At 41.2% G+C, this 21,259-nt stretch overlaps 1 protein-coding gene across 4 annotated transcripts in view; it reads right to left on the minus strand.

The window, feature by feature from the left end:
* Positions 1-21,259, minus strand: part of FMNL2 (formin like 2) — a 310,152-nt gene that overhangs the window by 24,770 nt on the left and 264,123 nt on the right. For all 4 annotated transcript variants that reach the window (XM_082395722.1, XM_082395719.1, XM_082395720.1 and 1 more), the window contains exons 10-15: positions 11,187-11,261; positions 7,303-7,413; positions 4,583-4,732; positions 2,861-2,962; positions 802-1,114; positions 256-459 (exon numbers count right to left, since the gene is read on the minus strand). In XM_082395722.1, the coding sequence (XP_082251848.1) occupies positions 256-459; positions 802-1,114; positions 2,861-2,962; positions 4,583-4,732; positions 7,303-7,413; positions 11,187-11,261 (955 nt within the window). The remainder of the gene's footprint in view (positions 1-255; positions 460-801; positions 1,115-2,860; positions 2,963-4,582; positions 4,733-7,302; positions 7,414-11,186; positions 11,262-21,259) is intronic.

The following is a 21,259-nucleotide window of genomic DNA, read 5'->3' on the forward strand; positions in this document are numbered from 1 at the left end:
GAGAGAAAAGGTAGGAAGACAGTGTGAGATCAGAACTTCCTGTCACGGAAAGAGTGACAAAGGCTACTGAAAGAAAAATGCCTCCTGTGCACAATTTCCCCTTTACTGGCTGCATTAGCAGGAATGTTCTTATATCAAGAGGAGACACGTGATTTTACAAGAGACCTGGACTTTGAAAGAATGGCCTGGACCCTCTGGAGGTGAGACAGTTGAGTATTTGTATTAAATATCTGGGTCTTAAATCTGCGCTCTTACCTGCTAATCCTGAGTTGAAAACCACTGTGGGTGAAGACGTCCCGGGCAGCGGGGGTGCAGAGGGAGGAGGGGGGGGCAAAGGGGGAGCCGGCACAGTCTCAGCTGCAGGACCAGGGAGGGGAGGCGGGGGCGGAGGGGGAGGCGGGGGAGGGGGAGGGGGAGGGGGAGGAGGGGGCATAGGCGGCGTGGCTGGACCATTTCGCGCTAGCAAAAGAAAAGAAACAAATTGACTTTGAAAACAGGGGAAGGGTTTTTCCTGCAATATGCCATGTGTACATAAAGGACCTGAAAACAAACACTGAGGAGGACAAAGGGTTTTTTCCCCAAAGACTACAAAATGTCCTCGGTGACAAATGGGGAGGATTCTGCGCCATGTGTGAAATGAAGACGTATACCCTTCATCTCAAAAGGTAAAAAGTTCTTAGAATCAATCAATAAAAGAACATGCCAACAGAAACAGACAAAGGACATAGATGAACCGTAGGTAAAAAAAGAAGTACAGATATCCCAATGCTCTAGCTCAGCTCTCTTGCCAAGGCTTCTTACCGGCTTCAGGTGCGTCTGACGATAGAGGCAGGGGTGGGGGAGGAGGGGGCAAGGGTCCCGAGGCGGCGGCCCCCGTCACTGGTCCCACAAAGTCACCCACCGCCACTTCAGACCCCGTGGGCAATGTGCCAGAAGCCACGACCGGCAGGATGGCAATGTCCCCATCTCCTTTCTTCTGAATTTTAATGGTCCCTTGTTTCTCCAGCTCATGAATCTTTTTTTCTAGGGTAGACTGTCTTTGAATGGCTTCTTCTTTCTCTTTGACCATTTTCCTTAATGTGTGAACCTGGGTATTTGCATCTTTGTAGATTTCCTGCAAAAAAGCCCATGGTCAAGAGTTGGTCTTCACGTGACATTCGTGCCTATTACCGTTAAATTGGCAAATTGAAGATAAATAACAAAAAAAAAAGGAAAAAAGAAAAAGGATACTTATATATATATATATATATATATATATATATATATATATATATATATATATATATATATATATATAGGAATTCTATGGAACTCAGCCAGAGTCCCATTCGTTATCAATTGTTCACTGGTAATGCATGCAATACATTCTAGCAGTTGTTACTGTTGAGGTAATTCTTTCCATTAATAAATACAGCTAAGTCAGTTTTCCCCACAGGTGAAGAGGAACAGGGCAGAGATGACCCAAAAATAATTTTATAGCTGACTTTGGAATATCCTGAGGGTATTCTGGTGGTGCAGCATGTTTTCTTTTCACTTTTGTTAAAATTCATTTGTTACTCCTAGATACATATCAGCTAACAGTAGACAAAAGCTCCCTAAATCAGACTTGGACAGAAGTCAGACTGGGATTAAAAATCTGCAAATCATGGAATAATCCACTCATGAGTAACCAGGGGCTGACTGTTTTGAATGGATTTCTCTGGCCTTCACAATGCCCCCTTGACCAAGCTCAGGACAGCAATTGTTGTAACATTTTCCCTTTTGTAATGCAGTTCACAAAACAGGCCAATGCTTCCCTCCACTAATTCCTTATTTCTGTCTAGGTTCTTCGCAGAAAACAAAGAAGTTACAATTTTCAATTCAAAGGCTGTCCCGGTTCCTTTTATAAGGGGTCCACAGAGGTTCCTGTGGAAGGATTTTATGGAACTCACTTGCTGGGCCTTACACACGTGATCTCTCACCACAAACCTCCAGCAGGTAGGGAAACATTCTTCACACCCTGTCTATTATTAATAATCTGAGAGTCTGAACTTGAATTGAGTCCATATGCTACGACTCTGTCTCGATGGAGTGCCAGAAAATAAATTTCCTAGAGTTAACTGTAGGACCTGTCAGAATATCAAGCAACACACACAGACATGATAACCATCACATAAAATGTGCCATATCATTAACGGTCATGTAAAGGCAAGCCATTTGCCTAAAAGCCCTCCAGGCATTTTGATGTTTTTATGTTCAAGCACATGGACGGCACTCCATAAATACCTGACCTGTAAGGTAAAACAATGCTAAAGCCAAACAAAATAGCTGGAATTATCTGATAATAAAATGGATTGATTTTGCTTTTGACTTTTTTCTTTCTCTTTCTCTCTCTCCTTTTTTTTTTTTTTTTTTTTTTGGTGAATGCCAGTAGGTCTTGTCTATGTTGTGATTTCACCGTTTCCATGGCAACTGCCAAACCTGGTTTCAAGCAGAAGCAAAGCAAAGAAATACGAAGAAGTCCAAGTCCTAAGAAAAATAAATAAGTGGCATGAATTAAATCCATGCTGTGTTTTTAGTTCCAACCAAATGGGTGATCCACAGAATTCACTCAGACTCATCCAGATGGGAAAATACTGTTGCTCCCAAAACCTGTGATAAGGAAGTAATGAAGCCCCAGCATCTGATTGCACACACATGTGAAGACATACCCTAACTATGTGTACTTTTCATTTGAGTTTCACCTCTGAAATGGTTCCAGTAAATATGCCGCATCCATGCCTCCCTCTGCTATGAACATATGCGGGTCCCATCTACTAGGCTAAAGCTAGAGACATTCCCTGCAATGCCCACCTGGGGCGGCTGCCATCATCACACTTACCCGAACAACATCCAGCTCCTTGTTCCTCTGCATGAGCTGCTTTTCCAGTTCCACGATCTTGGACATGGCTTCATTCTCTGTGTCTTGCAGTTTTTCCGACAACTGTAAAGTTTTGAAAGGGAAGATGTGTTACAACAAAGGATCATTCTCATCAGGTCCTTGGTTTTCAGAAAGTGTAGCTCAGAGACCACTAGGGGCCCAGCAGAGTCCTGCATGTGTTCCCCAAGTTGTTTTCTGGAAATGTTAATATTTATAAGATGGTGCTGAATACATACTTGTTTCTAAGAGGAATTCATTTACAAGGGATCCTTAATAAAACCCATAAGTCAGCTCCTTAGTGTTTTGACATACACAGTGTGTCTTTCTCCATTTCTGCAGGGGCCAGCAAGGGTAGAGAATAGTAGGTGAGGAAAGAGGACGACTCACCTTTCCCTCCCTAAGAAAAGGCCATTAGACAAAAGCTTTTGAAAATTGTTGACCCAGAAAACTTGGTTTTGTTGTTATAAGTCACCAGTTGAAAAAATACTACTGCTTGTTTTGACTCAAACTATCCAAATAATAAAAGTCATTTTGGAGGGGTAGTTCAAATAAACAGGTGGTTACTACAATAGCAGGTTATGTAAGTATGGTCATGCAATGCCAGCTAAGGCTTTAGAGAAAGATGGGGTGAGCCATGAGTGAAAGTTACTTTTCACATAAGGCTCTAAAATTGGGTAACTTCTGATTTCTTACATCTCACTGAGAATAGTCACACATAAAGAAAATCAGGGAGGCAAGATGAGGAGGAAGAGTGGAGATTTACGCTGACCAAGTTCAGAATATAATATAAATATTTTAAGGGAAGAGAGAAAAAGGAAGAGCCTATAAATGCTCTCCCCAAGCAGGTACCAACTAAGTCAGCACAGCACTTACAAAGGGAGGGGTTTTGGCAACTTGGCCAAACCACAAGCCATGAAGATGCCCCTTTTCAGACTGATGGGAAAAGAGGAAGGACATTAAGCACAAGTAATACTCTTAACTAAGAAAATGCAGAGAAAAATAAATGGATGGTTCAAAGAGACAAACCACGTCCCTCCAAAAAGAGACAATTCCTTTCACAATCAAGGACACTTTCAATCAGAATTCAGTAAAAGGATGTGGTCCTCACAATGTTTGGGTTTTAAGACACACCATATTCCTGTTCATTATACTGAGAGGACACTTCTTGAAAGAAGAGGATATATGGGAAAACTTGCCGATTTCAAATGCTACTGTTGAGATGAAGCTATTTAGAACTTGAGTACCCATGAGGCAGGAAAGTGAAGACCCGCATCATGCGGACACTAGATCAGCCCGTCCACAGCTTGCATGGACACATTTGGTACAAGATGACTCACATTCAGAAGAAGATACTTCTTCACCAAACTGACATATTTTAGTTGCATTTCTCTTCAGGTAATGCCAATCTTCTAACTCTCTTGTACTTATAACTAAGGTGGCCAGGAAATCTGGACTCAGCAGAAACTGAGCAGTGAACGAAGGCAACGGGTTCCACTTAGTTGTAAGTAACATACCTGCCTTCGTTGAAAGAGCCCAGAATGGCTTCTGATCGCTCTCTAGCTCAAGTTGCATCTCATTCCTAGACTTCAAATCCTTTCATTCACTGCCATAAAAGCTAACATCTGTTCTGCCTTGCACCTAGCTGAAACGTTAACCATTTTTCTTTTTCTGAGAGGTAGTTACATGAGAGATGTTTTCTTCCAGTTCTTCCACCCTCTCCAAAGCTGCATTCTTGGTTTCCGCGTCTTCCAGCAGAGCTCCCACATCAAACACATTGTCCAGGTAAGCCTGAATCTGTACCTGCAGCTTGTCACTCTCAGTATGTTTCAGCTTCTAAAAATCAAAATGCAGGAGAACGTGGTGTTAGCGTATCTGTGGAAACACAACATAATTACCCAAGAGCCTACATGTTTTTGTTTGTTCCTTCCACGAGAGGTTTTTGTTGGTTGGTTGGTTGGTTGTTTTTTTTGGCCACGTCACGAGGCATGTGGGATCTTAATTCCCCAACCAGCTATGGAACCCGGGCCCCTTGCATTGGAAGCACAGAGTCTTAACCACTGGACCACCAGGGAAGTCCCCCAAGAGAGGGTTTTGTATCTCATTCTCCTTAAGAGAACTCTGGAGTAACCATCTAAGAGGGTACCATCAGATTAATTTCTGGTGCTTACCCTCTCCCCAATATACACACATTTCCTCCCTAATCCTTCCTGTAGATATATATTCCCCACGCAGATATATTCCAACCTAAAACATTTTTGATGCAGGTGAAATCAAGATAACAGAAAAATCAAAAGGGAACAACAGTCACAAGTAACATAAAACTTGAGGGGTATCTGTGTGGTAGAGGAGATTAGAATGGGTGGTATCTTGCCTGGGTAGTGATGGTAGTTCCGGTTGAGGGTGAGGGGTACATGGGAGTCGAGGAAGACACTGATAGAGTATATTAGACTTGGGGATTATTTTAGCACTAGTTCCTAGAACCCATCCCCCCATAATTACTTGGCTAAGACACTCCCCCAACATGAGAAGCTCAGGGCTCCCAAAGCACAGATCAGGAACCTTTCCCCCATTCACTGCATTCTAGGGCCAGGCATCCCAAAGGAAGTCAACTAGCTCTAAGGTAAAATTAGAGGTCAAGTAAATCAGTCAATCCTTCTTACAAGGAACGTAAGTCATATCTTTCCCTGGGGAGCAGATGAGTGGCTAGAATAATATCTGGCACATGGATGACGCCAATAAACATTTACTGAACAAGTCAATGATGACGTACAAAGGTTGGGTTTTTGTAAACTAATGAAGCATTTATATATTATATGCTTATGTTATTATTCTTCTAACCACTTCTATCAACGTCCGGAACCAACAGACCAGGAAGTTAGAGAAATACAGAGTTTTGGGAAAAAATCAAATTTTTAAGAGGAATTCTACTCTACAAATAAATTCTCAGGAAAACAGATTTTCTCCTAGGTCTAATCTAGAATTCTACATCTTAGCTGTCTTGAAGAGAGTATGTTCCATCTTAGTTTATGAGTCAGAACCGAAAAAAAATTTCTGAACAAGGGCAAAGTCTAGAAAAGAAAATGAAGAAGCAGCTTAGCGGGATTTTTCACAAGATTCACAGTGAGTAACAGGCGCTGATGTTACTACCTGTCATTGTATCCTGGCGCCTGAAATGAGCTCTGTGCAGCCACAACAAAACTGAACTAAACACCATTAGGAATACACCCAACTTTCCTTCAAATATTGCTACTCTCAGGGCATGTGGATACAGAGAAGAGAGGAACCCTGATTTCAAAGCAGGAACAAACTGTTGAATACAATATTCTGTCAAAGGTATTAGTCATTCTTTAAATAGGAAAGCAATTCAAACAAACTTTTCAATGGAAATCTTTCATGGCTCCAGCTGAGTAGAGTCTTTAGACAACATTAGGCCAGTCTACTCAAGGGCAGCCCAGCTGGTCTGATAAACAAGGCCATGAGCTGAAGAGTAACCAACTCTGCAACTCCACTTTGCGATAAACTGAGGGTAACCGCCTGTGTAATTCCCTGGCTTCACTCTAAAGGAAGATGGGCAGGTGAACTCTGGAGATGTTCAAGGGAAGTACTTCTATTTTCTTCACTGTTAGAAACAGGCTTGAAATTGAGGTCAACAATTCTTGCCCTATTACTAGTGGCCTTTCAAATTCAAGTGGATCATTCCCTACACAGTAGGGAAAACAAAACTGCCTGAGTCAAAAGACAAGGGCACATCCTGTGCACACACAGCTACTTAAGTCTGTTTATGATTTTCACATCAACTTTGTTTTTTAGGCAAAGAAGTTCAGGGAACTGGCTGAGCACTTCCGCAAGGGAGCAAGAGAAAGAGAAACTTTAGACCCCTCTTCTCTCAAGAACTAAAAGCAGAATTTCTAAAGACACAAACACTTTAAGCAGAATTTAACAGCTACATGAGGAAGTCTCTAGTGCCCACTTCCTCATTATTTTTTGATGCTCCAAGCATTTATTCATCACTCTATAGCAGTCTTGGTTTGACTTTCCCTGCCCAGATGGAGTCCACAGAGTAACTAAGAATGCACATTGCCCAACAGCCCGGATGAAGGGTACAGTGAGACTTGACCCAGACAGAGCCCAAAAGCAGAGGAAAGCTGTAGCAAGGCTCTAAGAGGTTATTTGACTCCAGTACTAAAAGGCTGCTGGCAGAAGACAATGTAAGGCCCTAGGAGGTCTGCAAGAATCCAGCTTCTCTGGCAGATCACATTACTCAGATTGGTTCTTTTAACTAGCACTACAGCACCTGACTGCATGGAGCCTTAAGTGTTCTTTGGTCATTATGGAAGTGCATTCCTGAGGGTAGGCAATAAATCAAGTCTCATATTGGAACGAAAGGTTACAGCTATACTTACATCCAAGTATTCATCCAGGCCTAACTTGGTAAATTCATATTGGAGGTGAACTCTGAAATTCATGTCTTCTACTGAATGGACTACAATATTAATAAACTGCATGGAGGCCACCTGAAATGAAATTGTCAACAGGTTCGATGAGCTCCAAACTTGTTTTCTCAGTTTAATCATAGTCATATATTTTCAATTTCACAAATCTAAGCTCACTTACCAATTTCCTTTTCCTTTGTTTCATTGGGTCTTTAAAAATATTTTACAATTTTTAAAAATTCAAAAGTTATAGAGGTACCACAATAAGATACCATTTCATATCCACTAAGATGCTATCATCAAAAAGAAAGATAATAACAAGTGTTGGCAAGGATGTGGAAAAACTGGAACCCTCATCCACTGCTGGTGGGGATATAAAATAGTGCAGCCACTTTGAAAAGCTTGATAGTTCCTCAAAATGTTATTCAGAGTTACTGTGTGACCCAGCAACCCCACTCCTAGGAATATACCCAAGAGAAATGAAAACATACATCTGCCTAAAAATTTGTACACAAATGTTCATAGTAGCATTATTCATAATAACCAAAAAGTAGGGGGAAAAACCCCCAATGTCCATGAACTGATGGATTACAAAAATGTGATTCCATTCATGTGAAATATCCAGACTGGGAATATCTATAGAGACAGACAGTAGGTTAGCAGTTGCCTAGGACTGGGGGTGGGAAAAATGACCGCTAATGGGTACAGGAATTCTTTGGGGGCGGGGGGAGGAGGCAACAAATGTTCTAAATTAGATTGCAGTGATGATTGCACAACCCTACAAATATGCTAAAAATACACTGAACTGAGCACTTCAGATGTGTAAGTTGGATGGTATGTTAATTGTATCTCGCTAAAGCTGTTTTTAAAGTCTTATAGGCATATACAACACACTCAGTTATTACCAGTACATTGTAGAAATGTGATAATTATTACAACGAAGAACATTTAAATCACCTGTAATCACACCACGAGGTAATCACTTCTAAAATATTACTGTGGGCCCCGCCATACCAACAGGACAATAACAGAGCTTCTGACCCATCTTTCCATTTTAAACAATCAACCAGTTTCTATTCCATAAAAGCCTTGGATTTGCTACATTCTCCCACAACTGCATCAGTGGCTCTGATCTGCCACAGAGAAAACCAGTCCCCAGCTCAGTAAATAACAGAACACAGTTTAACGTATCTATTTTGTTTTCAATAGGGACAGTCAGTTTACTTACAGTGAAAATATCTCACTAATGCTTTCCCTCTACGGTTACCCAGAGACTTGCAAGGAGGTATGACTGTGGGACCCACATTCACACTTACTCTGAAAACTGCCTCGCTCTTCCTCTCTCCCCCAAACCCCACTTTTTTTATCTTGTTTAAATTGTTTTTCTCGAGTTCGATTCTTCTTTGAGTATATGTTACCCATTGGGTATCTGTGGAAGATGTGTAAACTCTCTAGGTTACATGAGGAATCTATCACCATTTACTAAAAAATTATGTCAGGTGCTATGGCTCAATAAGCTAAAAAAGATTTTGTCACTTTTTTGTTTTCTTTTGCCCACAAAAAAAAAATAAATACATAGAAAGGCCTTATGCTACATTTGAAGCATTTATATTATGTTTTACATGGAATATGTTGTTAGGGAAGTTGTGCAACTTAATTGCATTCCCAAGACAGTTTAAGAAAAGCCTCATTTTCTGGAAAAAACAAATACGGCTAGATTTTGGCATCTTTCCATTTCTCTTCTAAAGCAGGTCTAAGTGATCTATGGAGTGTTATACTATGCCGAAGAGGCAACTATTTGCTAGATGGCACATAACTCGAGCACATATATATATACTCAAGCACACACATAGTATATCCATATACTAACAGCCTCTAAATAAGATTCTCCAATGCATGTTCATAGGAATAAATGAACCGACAGGAAATATGCTCTCATTTGTCAACAGTGCAGGTGTTGTAAAGGGCTTAACATCATTATAATTTCAGTGGAAACTCAAATGGCAGAGAGATCTGGTAGGTATGATAAATGAGTGAAGTGGACCGCGTGTAATACAATAGGGAATGGTGTGGACTGTGACAGACTGGAAAGGCTATCTTCAGACTTAAGGAACAGGGACAACTGGCTCCAGCAGCTGATACTCTATGAACAGGGACCTAGCGTTTCCAGAACTTTTTAGTTCTCGGGAAAATCAGAAAGCTGTAATTTAAGGCACAGTTTTCAAATTTTTTAATGGAAGGACATCACTGTCAGACTAAACTCACAAGCCTGTATGTATGTTGGCTTCAGCCTGGGAGGCTCCGGTTTGCAAGGTCAGCTCTAAAGGAACAAATAAGTTCCCCCTATAAAGGCAGAGGAAAGATCCTGGTCAGGTGAGCCAGGGCATGACTTCTTTACACATTTGCCACCAGTGCAAATGTTAGCCTTAAACTCTCCAAAAAAATCCCAATAACAAGAACTAAAAGGTCAATGTAAAAGTACTCCTTGTTTCAAATTTATTTTTTACCTTTTGAAAAAGTATGTACACATATGCTTTATGGAACAGCAAAGCTCTATAAAAGATTTCAACCGATACTGATTTGCGAAGGGGCTGAGGACTAGGAAGTGTATAAAATTTGAGGACCCAGAAAACATTTTTCATATAAAAGGGTTAGAAATCTGCAGAGCTATGGTCCATGTTTTCTCATCACTGAAGCAATTCTAATGAAAACTGCCTGGCACCCCAAGCACAGGTTTTAGAAGACCTGACGACAGAAGAACTGAACGGAATATCTGCTCCAGGCTAGAAGGGATCTGGGAAATTAAGCCCAAGTAAAGAATCTCCTGGGTCCAGAAGTTTCCAAGGTCAACTGAATTAGGCCAATGAAAGCAGACCTGGGTGTACTCAAGGGTAATCTGGCTCTGGAAATTCTCTACAGTGGATTCCACCTTCAGTCCAGGATTAAGATTTAGGTACATAGATTCAGAAGTGCTCAAACTCCTTTTGCTTTTTGTACCTGAAGATGACAGTCCTGCTGCTGAATCACACATTTTTGCACGTGATTAACCCTGCTAAGGAGACTTGCAGCATGATCACGCCCTCACAGAATTACCAGAGCAGGAAATCAAGGGAGGAAAAAAAAAAATCACTGCTATGTATTAATTTGGGGGATATACACCGTCAGTTCTACAAACCAAAGCACTTCAGTCTTTGAGAATACAGTCTGGAGAAAACCACTGGCTGGGGTGTACAAAAGGCAGAAAGGTTAACATTCTTGGTTTCTACTTTAAGGATTCTTATGAGCACTATTGACAGCTAAAGCTGGCTCTTGCAGGCATTTGTGCCAGGTGTTAACTTCCTTTTCCCAAATGCGTGGCTTCACCCTTTGCTATAAATACAGTGGACCCTTGAACAACATGGGTTTGAACTGTGTGGGTCCACTCACATGCGAATTTTTTTCAGTAGCAAATACTAGGTACTACACGATTCACAGTTGGTTGAATGTGCGGATGCAGAACCGTGTAAGCAGACGGCCAACTGTAAGTTAACAGGCGGGTTTTCCACCGTAGGGAAGGTCAGCGCCCCTAACCCCCCGCATTGTTCAAGAGTCAACAAGAGTACTGTAATCAGTACTTTTGGCCTTTACTATAGTGTATACATATATAAGAATAAAACTGCAGATAAACGCCATAAAGGTAAAATACAGATTAAAAGAGCAAGTCTAAATTGGATCTTTAGCATATTATACTCAGTTTCCTATCCTTTATAACATATAATACATATGTATGTATAATATATAAATATAAATGGATTTAGGAAATAACTGCTAAAAACTGAGTTTGCTTTATTGAAAGTAGTACTGAAATAACTCACCATAAAATCTATGTTATTGTCCTCATTTCTGAAATGTTCCATCAACTTCTCAAAGCGCTGTTTTTCTCCACAAACCTGAAACACACATTATCATCATGCATGTGAAATTCCAAACATAAGCACTCCAAAATTAGATGCAGAAATTTTAGCATTAATAATTATTTCCAGAACATCTATTTTTTTTTTCCCCTCTCTCGCAGGCTATTTACTTCTCTTCCTATAGTTAACACACAAACAGCAAAGTGAGCCAGGACCAAAGCTCACCCTTGGTCTCTCTTGCATGTTCTCTTGCTATTTTGAAATCCATACCGAATGTGCTCTTTTTTCACTGGTCATCTTTGTTTGTCCCACCAATCTTTTTAGCTGGCATTCAGAATCCCAGACTGTTGCTTATGGTTACAAAGAAAAAAAAAAAAAGACCATACTTTTCCTTTTTACAAAAGTACTTTTGAAACAGACATGCTAAAAGATTTTAATAATTTTGTATTTAAATTCTTTGAGAAGCAGATTCAAAATGTTCATATCATGTCTAACCAAATCAAATAATTTTAAGCATAAACTACAACATAAAAACTCTGGGAGGCTATCTAACCCATTCAAGGTGGGTACAGAAATTTGCAGTAATTTGTAAAGCAGCACTCCAGAGGCCTGAAATACACACATTCAGCTTGAATTAATGCTTTTGCTGAACAGGTGAAATAAGCAGATAAAATACTGTGAACTCCAGAGCCCCAAGGTACTCTGCCTATACGTGGAATTAAATACATGGAGTTAAGAACACAGAGTCAAAGAAAGATTTGTACCAAATAATGACTCTCTGGAGACTTATGCCCCAAAAAAATCAAAGGATGAACTTTAATTCTTTCAGTGTCCTTGTCTACCTTTTTTGGAACAAAGTCCTAAACCCATTGGTTGATTCATTCCACCTTCAGAAACTATTTACCTGGACACCCGTGGGCTTCTTGTTATGTTAGTAAGACACAGTCTCTAGTCTTAACATTTTTTGTGAATTTAATCCAGGTTTCACATGCTTAACGAAATTTTCTGATTCCCTTTGTGGTCTTAGGAATACTCAGGCCAATCCTAAATCCTAAAGATTTCTCCTAAAACGATATTTCATAATGCTATAATGCAGCCATTTAATTCTGTCATGTTAAATTCCGTGTGTGTGTGTGTGTGTGTGTGTGTGTGTGTGTGTGTGTGTGTGTGTGTGTGTGTGTATACACATACAGACACATACATTTTGGTGAAGAGAATGTCCAATGAAGGTAGGAATTTTATGTTTTGTTCCTTACTCTATCCTCAGCATCTAGAACAATGCTTAGCATGTTGTAAATTCTCAATATTTGTTGAATTGCACTGAATAGAGGATAAACAAGAAATTATGTTAAAATACTCCTTTCCATTATGGTTTATCACCTGATATTGAATATAGTTCCTTGCACTACACAGTAGGACCTTGTTGTTTATGCATCCTATGTATAATAGTTTATATCTGCTATATTCAATATCCGGTGATAAACCATAATGGAAAAGAATATGAAAAAGAATGTGTATATATATATAACTGAGTCACTTTGCTGTACAGCAGAAATTAACACAACATTGTAAATCAACTATACTTCAAAAAAATGAATTAAAAAAAAAGAAAAAAAATACTCTTAACGAACGGGTGAATGACTTACTACTACTCTCCATGATGTTTTAGAGGGAAACAAGAAGCCTCAGACCTCCGTAGCCAGGGACTAGGAGTCAATCTTTAGTAGCGGTTCCTGTGCCTTGACCGTGTGCTGGGAATGCTAAAATGAGCAGCTCCCACCTTTGAAGGACTTCTAGTCTCAAAGCAACTTAATTTTCTCAACAGATTCAGACCACAGTTTACTATATTCTGATGACAACTCCCCATTTATCTATACCCACCTAAACAAAAAATAATTATAGAAGATAGGAACAGTGCATGGGCTGGGTCTGGAGGAAGGGAAGGAGGCTCCAGAAGGCAGAGTTTAAAGGAAAGCCTTTAAAAGACATGTGTGTCGAATCCCACCCCAGACAGCCCAATGCAGGAGGCCCAGGTGGAGCTGGGGTGACATGGGCAGGTACATTTGCAAAGCACTACAGACCATTCTGATGCTCTGCAAAAGCTGAGAACCAGAGATTTAAAGGATGCCATGTTCAGCCCCGGGGCCCACCAGCCCCTCTGGAAAATAGGCACAGGTTCCTGGAAAAAAAAGGCTTGTTGAATGGGGCACGGAAGTGCAGGACCAGCTCCCTAGACCATGACATCAGTGACATCTTGTGCCCAAAGGCATACGTGGCTCTAGCCTGCAAAAAAAAAGCCCAATGGGTGAAAACTGGCAAGGCTTGGTATAGAAAAGGTTAGAATTACATCCTAAATTTTCTTTAAGAGAAACCTCAACATAAGAACTTGTTTCCCAGCAGGACAATTTACTTCAATCTGCTTTGGGAGGTGGGTAGTGACAGGAGAAAGGAAGAGAGGTGCTTCTGGATGTGGGGACAGCTACCAACTCTCCTGAGAAGCAGGCTGGGATTAACGTGCTGTTGAGCAGCTAGGCACTCACTGAACCAGGAGAGGCAGCGGCCATCAGTGAGCAGTGACGATGAAGACAATTCCTAGGAGGGCAAAGCCTTCCAAATCAAAGAATGTCAGAAACCTGCAAAGTACCCTGGGGAGTCTGGGGCCCTCAATATATGAATGAGACTGACACCCAGACAGATCAAAAAACTCCAACTTGATGAAACGTCCACACAAGAGATTAGGACCGGGTCCCCAACTGCCAGCCTGATGTTCCTTCCCTCACACAGCCCAGAATGTTCCGATAAACATATTCAAGATGATAGTAAAAGCACTCCAGAATTATCTGAGACACCAACAGAGACGGAAAATGTTATTATTAAAAACCGCAATCAGTGCTCTCTTCGGCAGCACATATACTAAAAACCGCAATCAGGGACTTACCGGGTGGCACGGTGGTTAAGAATCCACCTGCCAATGCAGGGGACACGGGTTCGAGCCCTGGTCCAGGAAGATCCCACATGCCTTGGAGCAACTAAGCCCATGCGCCACACCTACTGAGCCCGCGCTCTAGAGCCCGTGAGCCACAACTACTGAAGCCCGCGCACCTAGAGCCCGTGCTCCTCAACAAGAGAAGCCACCACAATGAGAAGCCCGCGCACCACAACAAAGGGTAGCCCCTGCTCGCCGCAACTAGAGAAAAGCCCACACACAGCAACGAAGACCCAACGCAGCCAAAAATAAAAATTAATAAATAAAAAAAAACAAAACAAAAAAACCCCAATCATTCCATCAGGCATGCACTTGATGTCCGTGCACCTGAATCTCCCATGGAACGTCTAAAAATGGACGATTCTTAGGGTCTAAATCAGGACACACTGAATGAGAATCTCCATGGTTAGAACTAGGAATTTGCGCTTTTAAATAAGACTCAGATTTGTTGGACCAGCATTTAGAAACCAATGGCTTATACAATATTAGACTAGCTGATTTAACCCCCAGCCTTTCTGACTACCAACTGTAAACTGGATAGCTACATCATTAACTCCACAACTCATTCAACTTCCAATTTAACTACACAAAAAAGAAATATAGTTACTATAACTGGGTGTCATAGGAATGCAGCAGGGATTGGCCCACTGTCCCTGCACAGGTACAATGAATAATAAGGTAACTCCCAAATAATCAGGGATTGTGTCCAGGACATTAAGGAAAGTGGATTTTATATAGCCGAGGAAAGCACATGTGGGCAACAACAGAACTACTCAGATTGTTAATAGAAAGAGATGGCATCAACTCCAGAACAAGCAATATTAGATTAATATTAAGCTGAATTAAGATCCCAAAAGTCATAGTACTAGCCTGGTAGATAGGAATAGACATTAAGAGGAGCCTTGAATATATGCCTTTCTTTAGAAATCCCTCATTCCGTCAACAGACAAATGCATGCTGAGAACATGTGCTACGAAACAGAGTATTAAATATCTTTAATCTTTAAAAATAATAGACTTAAATGTCTTCCAATTTACAGCTCCTAGGAACTTGGTGAAAAGGATCCAAATACATAAAACAACACGTTGCCAACATAGATGCCAGTTTGGGGAAACTGTGAAAGATTGACCACTCTCCTCATCCACAGTAAGAACTAGAAGGGCCCCTCCTATCAGCTCCACCAAGCCCTTCTCTGTAAAGGTTTAGACTGCTCAATCTCAACTAATGAATTCAGGGTGGTACTTTCTGACATTGTTCTACAGGAACAGCATGGATTCCCAGGGCCCCCTTCACTTCTGCTGGGGAAAAAAAAAAAAAGGAAGCATACGAACAAGATTCATATTTGTTTCTATGTTACTTTAGCAATCATTAAGCCAGAGTATACTACAATCCCACAGGAAATGGGAAGATGTGTTTGGGGAAGGTTGGTAAAATTCGTGTCCCACATCAAAGGAAAGTTGTCCTAGCTCATACAGCTCACATCTGGACCACCCCTGCACACTTGTTTCAAATAAGATCATCATGGATGAACACGCCTCTTCTCTCCTTTGAAACTGGCCTCATTTAGAAAACCTGATGAGGATGAAAGGAACAAGACACTGATCCCCAATTATTTTCCGAATCTACGCAATGGCCTTCGGGGGGGTGTTCTCAAGGCCTTCATCAAACGTACAGGAGAGCCAGGAGCATGTTTGCATGTATATATTAGTGTACATTATAAACTGCTGCATATAACTTCCATCTGCCAACAAAGACCAGACAATATATGATCTGAAAACTTTCAACTAAAACAACTGTACTATTGCAATTGAAACCTGTCATTTCTTGACTTTTCTCTTCACTGGTATTTCTCATCCCCCCACTAGCTTTGACATCGGTTTCCTATATCAATAACAAACTCCTATATCACTGGAGTAGGGAGGGTAGGGAGTGAATTTAAGAGACACAGCCATAGAAGGCTGAGCAGAGACTGGAGAGAAGTCTACTGCATCAGGAATTAGACTTCCACAGCCAGGGCCACCAGAAATGAAGTCAACAAGGCAGAAAGAAGTATATGCTTTGGAAAAGCATATATTCTACTGTAAACTTAAGAGGCACCTTCATGTATAAATCATTTATAAATCAGTCTCATGTGAATAAATTCACTGACCCTAATTAACACTAGGTCAAGTGAAAACACTCAGGCTGGGATCGATCCTGGACCACTTGTCTGCAAACACAGGCACACATCTACCCACCCCTGTGGGGTCCTGCCTAACACATCCAGCCCTCTTTGCACCTTTAAGCTCTAACACTGGTGGGGGTGATGGGATATGAGGGCAGAAATGAGTCTATGTGGAGTATTAAACAGGGGACCATAAAACCTAGGTTACAAGTCACGGTACCACCATTACCGCACTGTGAGCTTGGGCAATTCCGTGAACTTCCCTGGTTTTCACATTCATTGATTTGAGAACCTTAGATTATACTGTTGGTTGTGAAATCCTTTTCTAGGAAGCTGTAAGGGTTACAGAGGAAAGTGTTGGGGGTTCCAAGGATGGTGGGGCACCGAGGATGGGGGTCCTGGCAGGGGCAGGAAAAGCACAAATAAAGTTCTTGAGACTTCTATCCTCATTCATCCAACTCTGCTTTATTATATTGAGTTGCCTGGTAAGATTTCTTCTGGGGGACAAAAAAGATTCATTGAATGTTTTCATTGCTAATAAAAGTTTGAAAAAAATTCACTCGGTATCTTGAAGCTCTAAAATTCTAATCTAGTCATGGCAATATAACATGATATTCCCAAGCAGACTGGCCTGGAAGCTCTACACAAACCAAATTTAGAGAGATGCACTCGGCTCTGCAGGCCCTGAGTACCAAGCTTGAAGGGCAAAGCCCTATCTCACGGCATCTTGGCTCACTCTGCTTGTGAAGTGGATAAATCCTGCCCTGCCCAGATAAAACGGGCCACACCCAAGGCAAGCAAGATACATTTTCACTTCAAGGAGAGCTGAAGCAAAAGCACAGCTCCTGCAAAAAACAACTCAACCCTGTTTTCCAACATCTGTGAAAGACATTTCTGACCAGTGTCCCAAAAAACCATATGGATAAACCGGAGGCTCTGGATACAAAAGAGGCAGTGGCTTAAAGCGTCTCTAAAGGTGGGCAGAGTTTAGGGGATGATTTCCCTAAAGGCTAACAGCGGAGAAAAGATGGTTTTACAAAAGCCTTGTAATAAAGAGTATTATCTTGCTAGCCAGATGTTGAAATGAACAACAGACTGCCGTCCTTCAGCCATCTCTCCGTCCCCTTCAAGGTCAGTGACTGTCTTTGGCTTCCCCCAGCAACAGCTCCAGGGTACCACACAAAGTCTGCAGCCAGATTGAGGCCTGACTTACGAGGTGGCTATAAAATATGCTTCAGGGTTACTTACATAAAAATTAAAGGCCCCTCACTTAAGTGTTTCCTTCTTGCCCTGTTGCCTGGCGCCTGCCTCAATACTTTCTTTTTCTCTTCTCACAATAGGCCCCTATGATCCGCAGGGCTCCCTTCAGGAAGGCACCGTTTTAAAGGCACAGTCTATTATGACTGATTAGACTACCCCTCTCAGGGCCTGCCAGGGAACAAAAGTTCCGTTTTCTTTTTGGGGCCACATGAAGTGAACAGTTATTGCACCGTTAGTCCTAGGGGAAAGCATCTTTTACCTTCTATCAAGAGTACCAGCAGTCTATGGATTACTGACGCCATGATGGCTCAACAAAACCACTTTTCTGGGGTGTCTGTGGTGGTTGGGGTCTATTATCTTTTCCCCTGAGGTGACTAGACATTTCAAACACAGACACTGTGTGGCTGCCGTGACAGAGGCCGGCCACTCTGACCTGTTGCTGGCTCTCCCGTCTCCTTGGGATTTAAAAGCGGAAATGTTCATCAGATTGAAGCATTCTGAAACAAAACAACCTGATCTCACCCCACTGAAATAAAAACTAGCGAAAGCTAAACAGCAATGTATTCTACAATGGATCCTGCCTCCTCCCTCATAAATTAATAAAACATTTTTAACAATCTTGGGCTGGCAGACATCTGATTATGAACCAGAGGCTTCGTCCACATAATGCTAAACACCCTCATGAAAACTTCAGTTACTTTTCCAGATGTTTCCAAATATCCAGATGTTTGGCATCAGGTACACAAAGCATCCAGATGACCGTTTTACTTCCCATGCATATATTTTGCTGTACTGAATAAAGAATCCTGACATAGAAGCAAAGGGCTAGTAAAATCCCCAGAGGATAACTTGTTGACACACCACACCTTAAATGAGAAATGCATTTTTATCACTCCCCTTAAAAAAAGATGGCCTTCATTAAATTCTAGAGAGTAAGGCTCCACAATACAATTCCTCATCAGTGACCTCTTTCAGAAATATTCCTAATGTTGGACTTGAATCTCTCTGGCTTCACTGCAAGACTCACACCTCTTGGTCATCAGTAAGGATACAGATTCTTACAAGGCTTCTATTCCTACAGGAAGGCCAAAACACCTTCTAGTTCTTCAGAAAAGGCTGGTTTTTAAATTGGTAAATGACGAAGGCCTTCAGTCATCTCTGGGACAACATGCAAGTCAGATCCCTCAACAGTAGAAAAAGGTCTATTTAACATTGCTTTATTCCATTCATTTTTTCCTCTCCACTTTGCCCTTTGAACGCATACTCAATTTGGTCAAGCAAGGCAAGGGAGGGGACACAACGACACATTTCTAGTGGTCATCACGTGTTCACTAAACCATAGCAACAGCACATGGTAGGAGCTGTGTAAATCCTGTGGCATTCCCACCACAGACCTTGGGACCTGCTCAGGAGGCAAACGTCAACCCATGCTCTCCTCTTGCATGAATCACAACAAATCAAATTAAATCAAACAAAGATGTGCTAAGAATTCAGAGCCTTTGAAGACAAGGACTCTTTGTTTGCTAGATCAAAGGCCTCAGTCCACAAATAGGCAAATGCCTGAAGTTTGTCCACTGCTCCCTCCTAACTCGCATTTCACATCTCTTCTACTTTCTTCTGTGCTCTGCCCCAATTCTGGGTCTTCATCAGGAGGACCCTGCTTTTAGCTTCCTGTAACCACCTCCACCCGGCCCAAGGTGACAGCAGACAACAGACTGGGGCAGCAGTTCTTAAAGTGGGGTGTTTGAACCCTGAGGGCCCCTGACACCCCATGACAGGGTCTGTGAGATCAAGACTATTTTTTATAATAATACTAAGATGTTACTTGCCTTTTTCACAGAGTTAACATTTGCACTGGTGGTGCAAAAGCAATGGGAGGTGAATAAAACTACTGGTGCCTTAAAAGAAATCAAGGCAGTAGCACCAAGTTATATCAGTAATCACTGTATTCATCACAGCCATGCATTCTCAGTTATTGTTTATTTTTTTAATTTTTAAAATTAAAAAAAATTTTTTTTTATATTTTGGCCGCACCGCTCATCATGTGGGATCTTAGTTCCCCGACCAGGGATCGAACCAGCGTCCCCTCCTGGAAGCACAGAGTCTTAACCACTGGAACACCAGGGAAGTCCCTCAGTTGTTTTTTTTAAAAAGCCAGTTTCACTTAAGAGTACCCTTGATAATGCAATAAAAAGTATTAATTATATTAAATCACAACCCCTGAATACACACCTTTTTAATATTCTATATGAGGAAAAGAGATCCCTGCATAAAGCACTTTTGCTGCATATAAGCATATGGTTGTCTTGAGGGAAAGCACTTCTGTAATTGTTCTAGTTGCAAGATTAACTAGCCACTTTTTCGTTTTTGTTTGAAAGAATGACTATTTAGACTCATATACCTGGCTGTTATTTCCTTCAAAAATCAATGAAATGAACCTTCTACTTTAAAGGAAACAATTGACAATATTTTCCAATGATAAAAATTAAGCTTTCAGGGCTTCCCTGGTGGCGCAGTGGTTGAGAATCTGCCTGCCAATGCAGGGGACACGGGTTCGAGCCCTGGTCTGGGAAGATCCCACATGCCGCGGAGCGACTGGGCCCGTGAGCCACAATTACTGAGCCTGCGCGTCTGGAGCCTGTGCTCCGCAACAAGAGAGGCCGTGACAGTGAGAGGCCCGCGCACTGCGATGAAGAGTGGCCCCCGCTTGCCGCAACTAGAGAAAGCCCTCGCGCAGAAACGAAGACCCAACACAGCTAAAAATAAATAAATAAATTTATTAAAAAAAAAAAAAATTAAGCTTTCAAGAAAAAATGAGAATTTGAAAAACTTGTATTCGCCATGAGCTTAACACAGCTTCCTAATATTTAAAGACTTTTCTGATAAGATTGGTGGCAATAATAATGAATGTGATTTTTAAAACTACTGCATTATGAAATGTGTCAATACTTAGATGATCTGGATAATTCAGTGAATTGCTATTTTCCAAGTGACCATTGCATATTGTTATAAAATTATGCATACATTCGACAAAGTGGAAGATAAGCAAATAAATTTTAATGGAAGAGAGTGTAAGAAGTTCATTAATATGGTTTCAGATTCTACTTTGCAACTCACTTTTAAGACACTACTACTTATCCAATGTTTGTATAGTATCAAAAATGAATATCCACTATTATCTGAAAATGCTGTTTAAAATAATTCCTTCTCCATCTGCATATTTTCATGGGGCTAGATTTTCTTTGACTACTTCAACCAAAACAACACAAGTGACTAAATGCAGAAGCAGACATGAGCATGTAGCTACCTTCTATTAAGCTAGACTCTAAAAGATGTATAAAAATATAAAATAATGCCACTATTATAGACTGAATTGTGTCTCCACAAAATTCATGTTAAAGCCCTAACCCTCAGTTCAACTCTATTTGGAAATAGGGCTTTTAGGAGGTAAGTAAGGTTAAATGAGGTCATAAGAGTGGGGCCCTAATCCGATGGGATAGGTGGCCTTATAAGAAGAGGAAGAGAGATCTCTCTTTACACAGACACACCTAGAAAAGGCCATCTAAGCACACAGACAGAAGGTGACCATCTGAAAGCCAGGAAGACAGCCATGCTGGCATGGGG

Source organism: Balaenoptera borealis (assembly GCF_965194805.1).
Source record: "Balaenoptera borealis genome assembly, chromosome: 6".
Taxonomy (NCBI): Eukaryota; Metazoa; Chordata; class Mammalia; order Artiodactyla; family Balaenopteridae; genus Balaenoptera; species Balaenoptera borealis.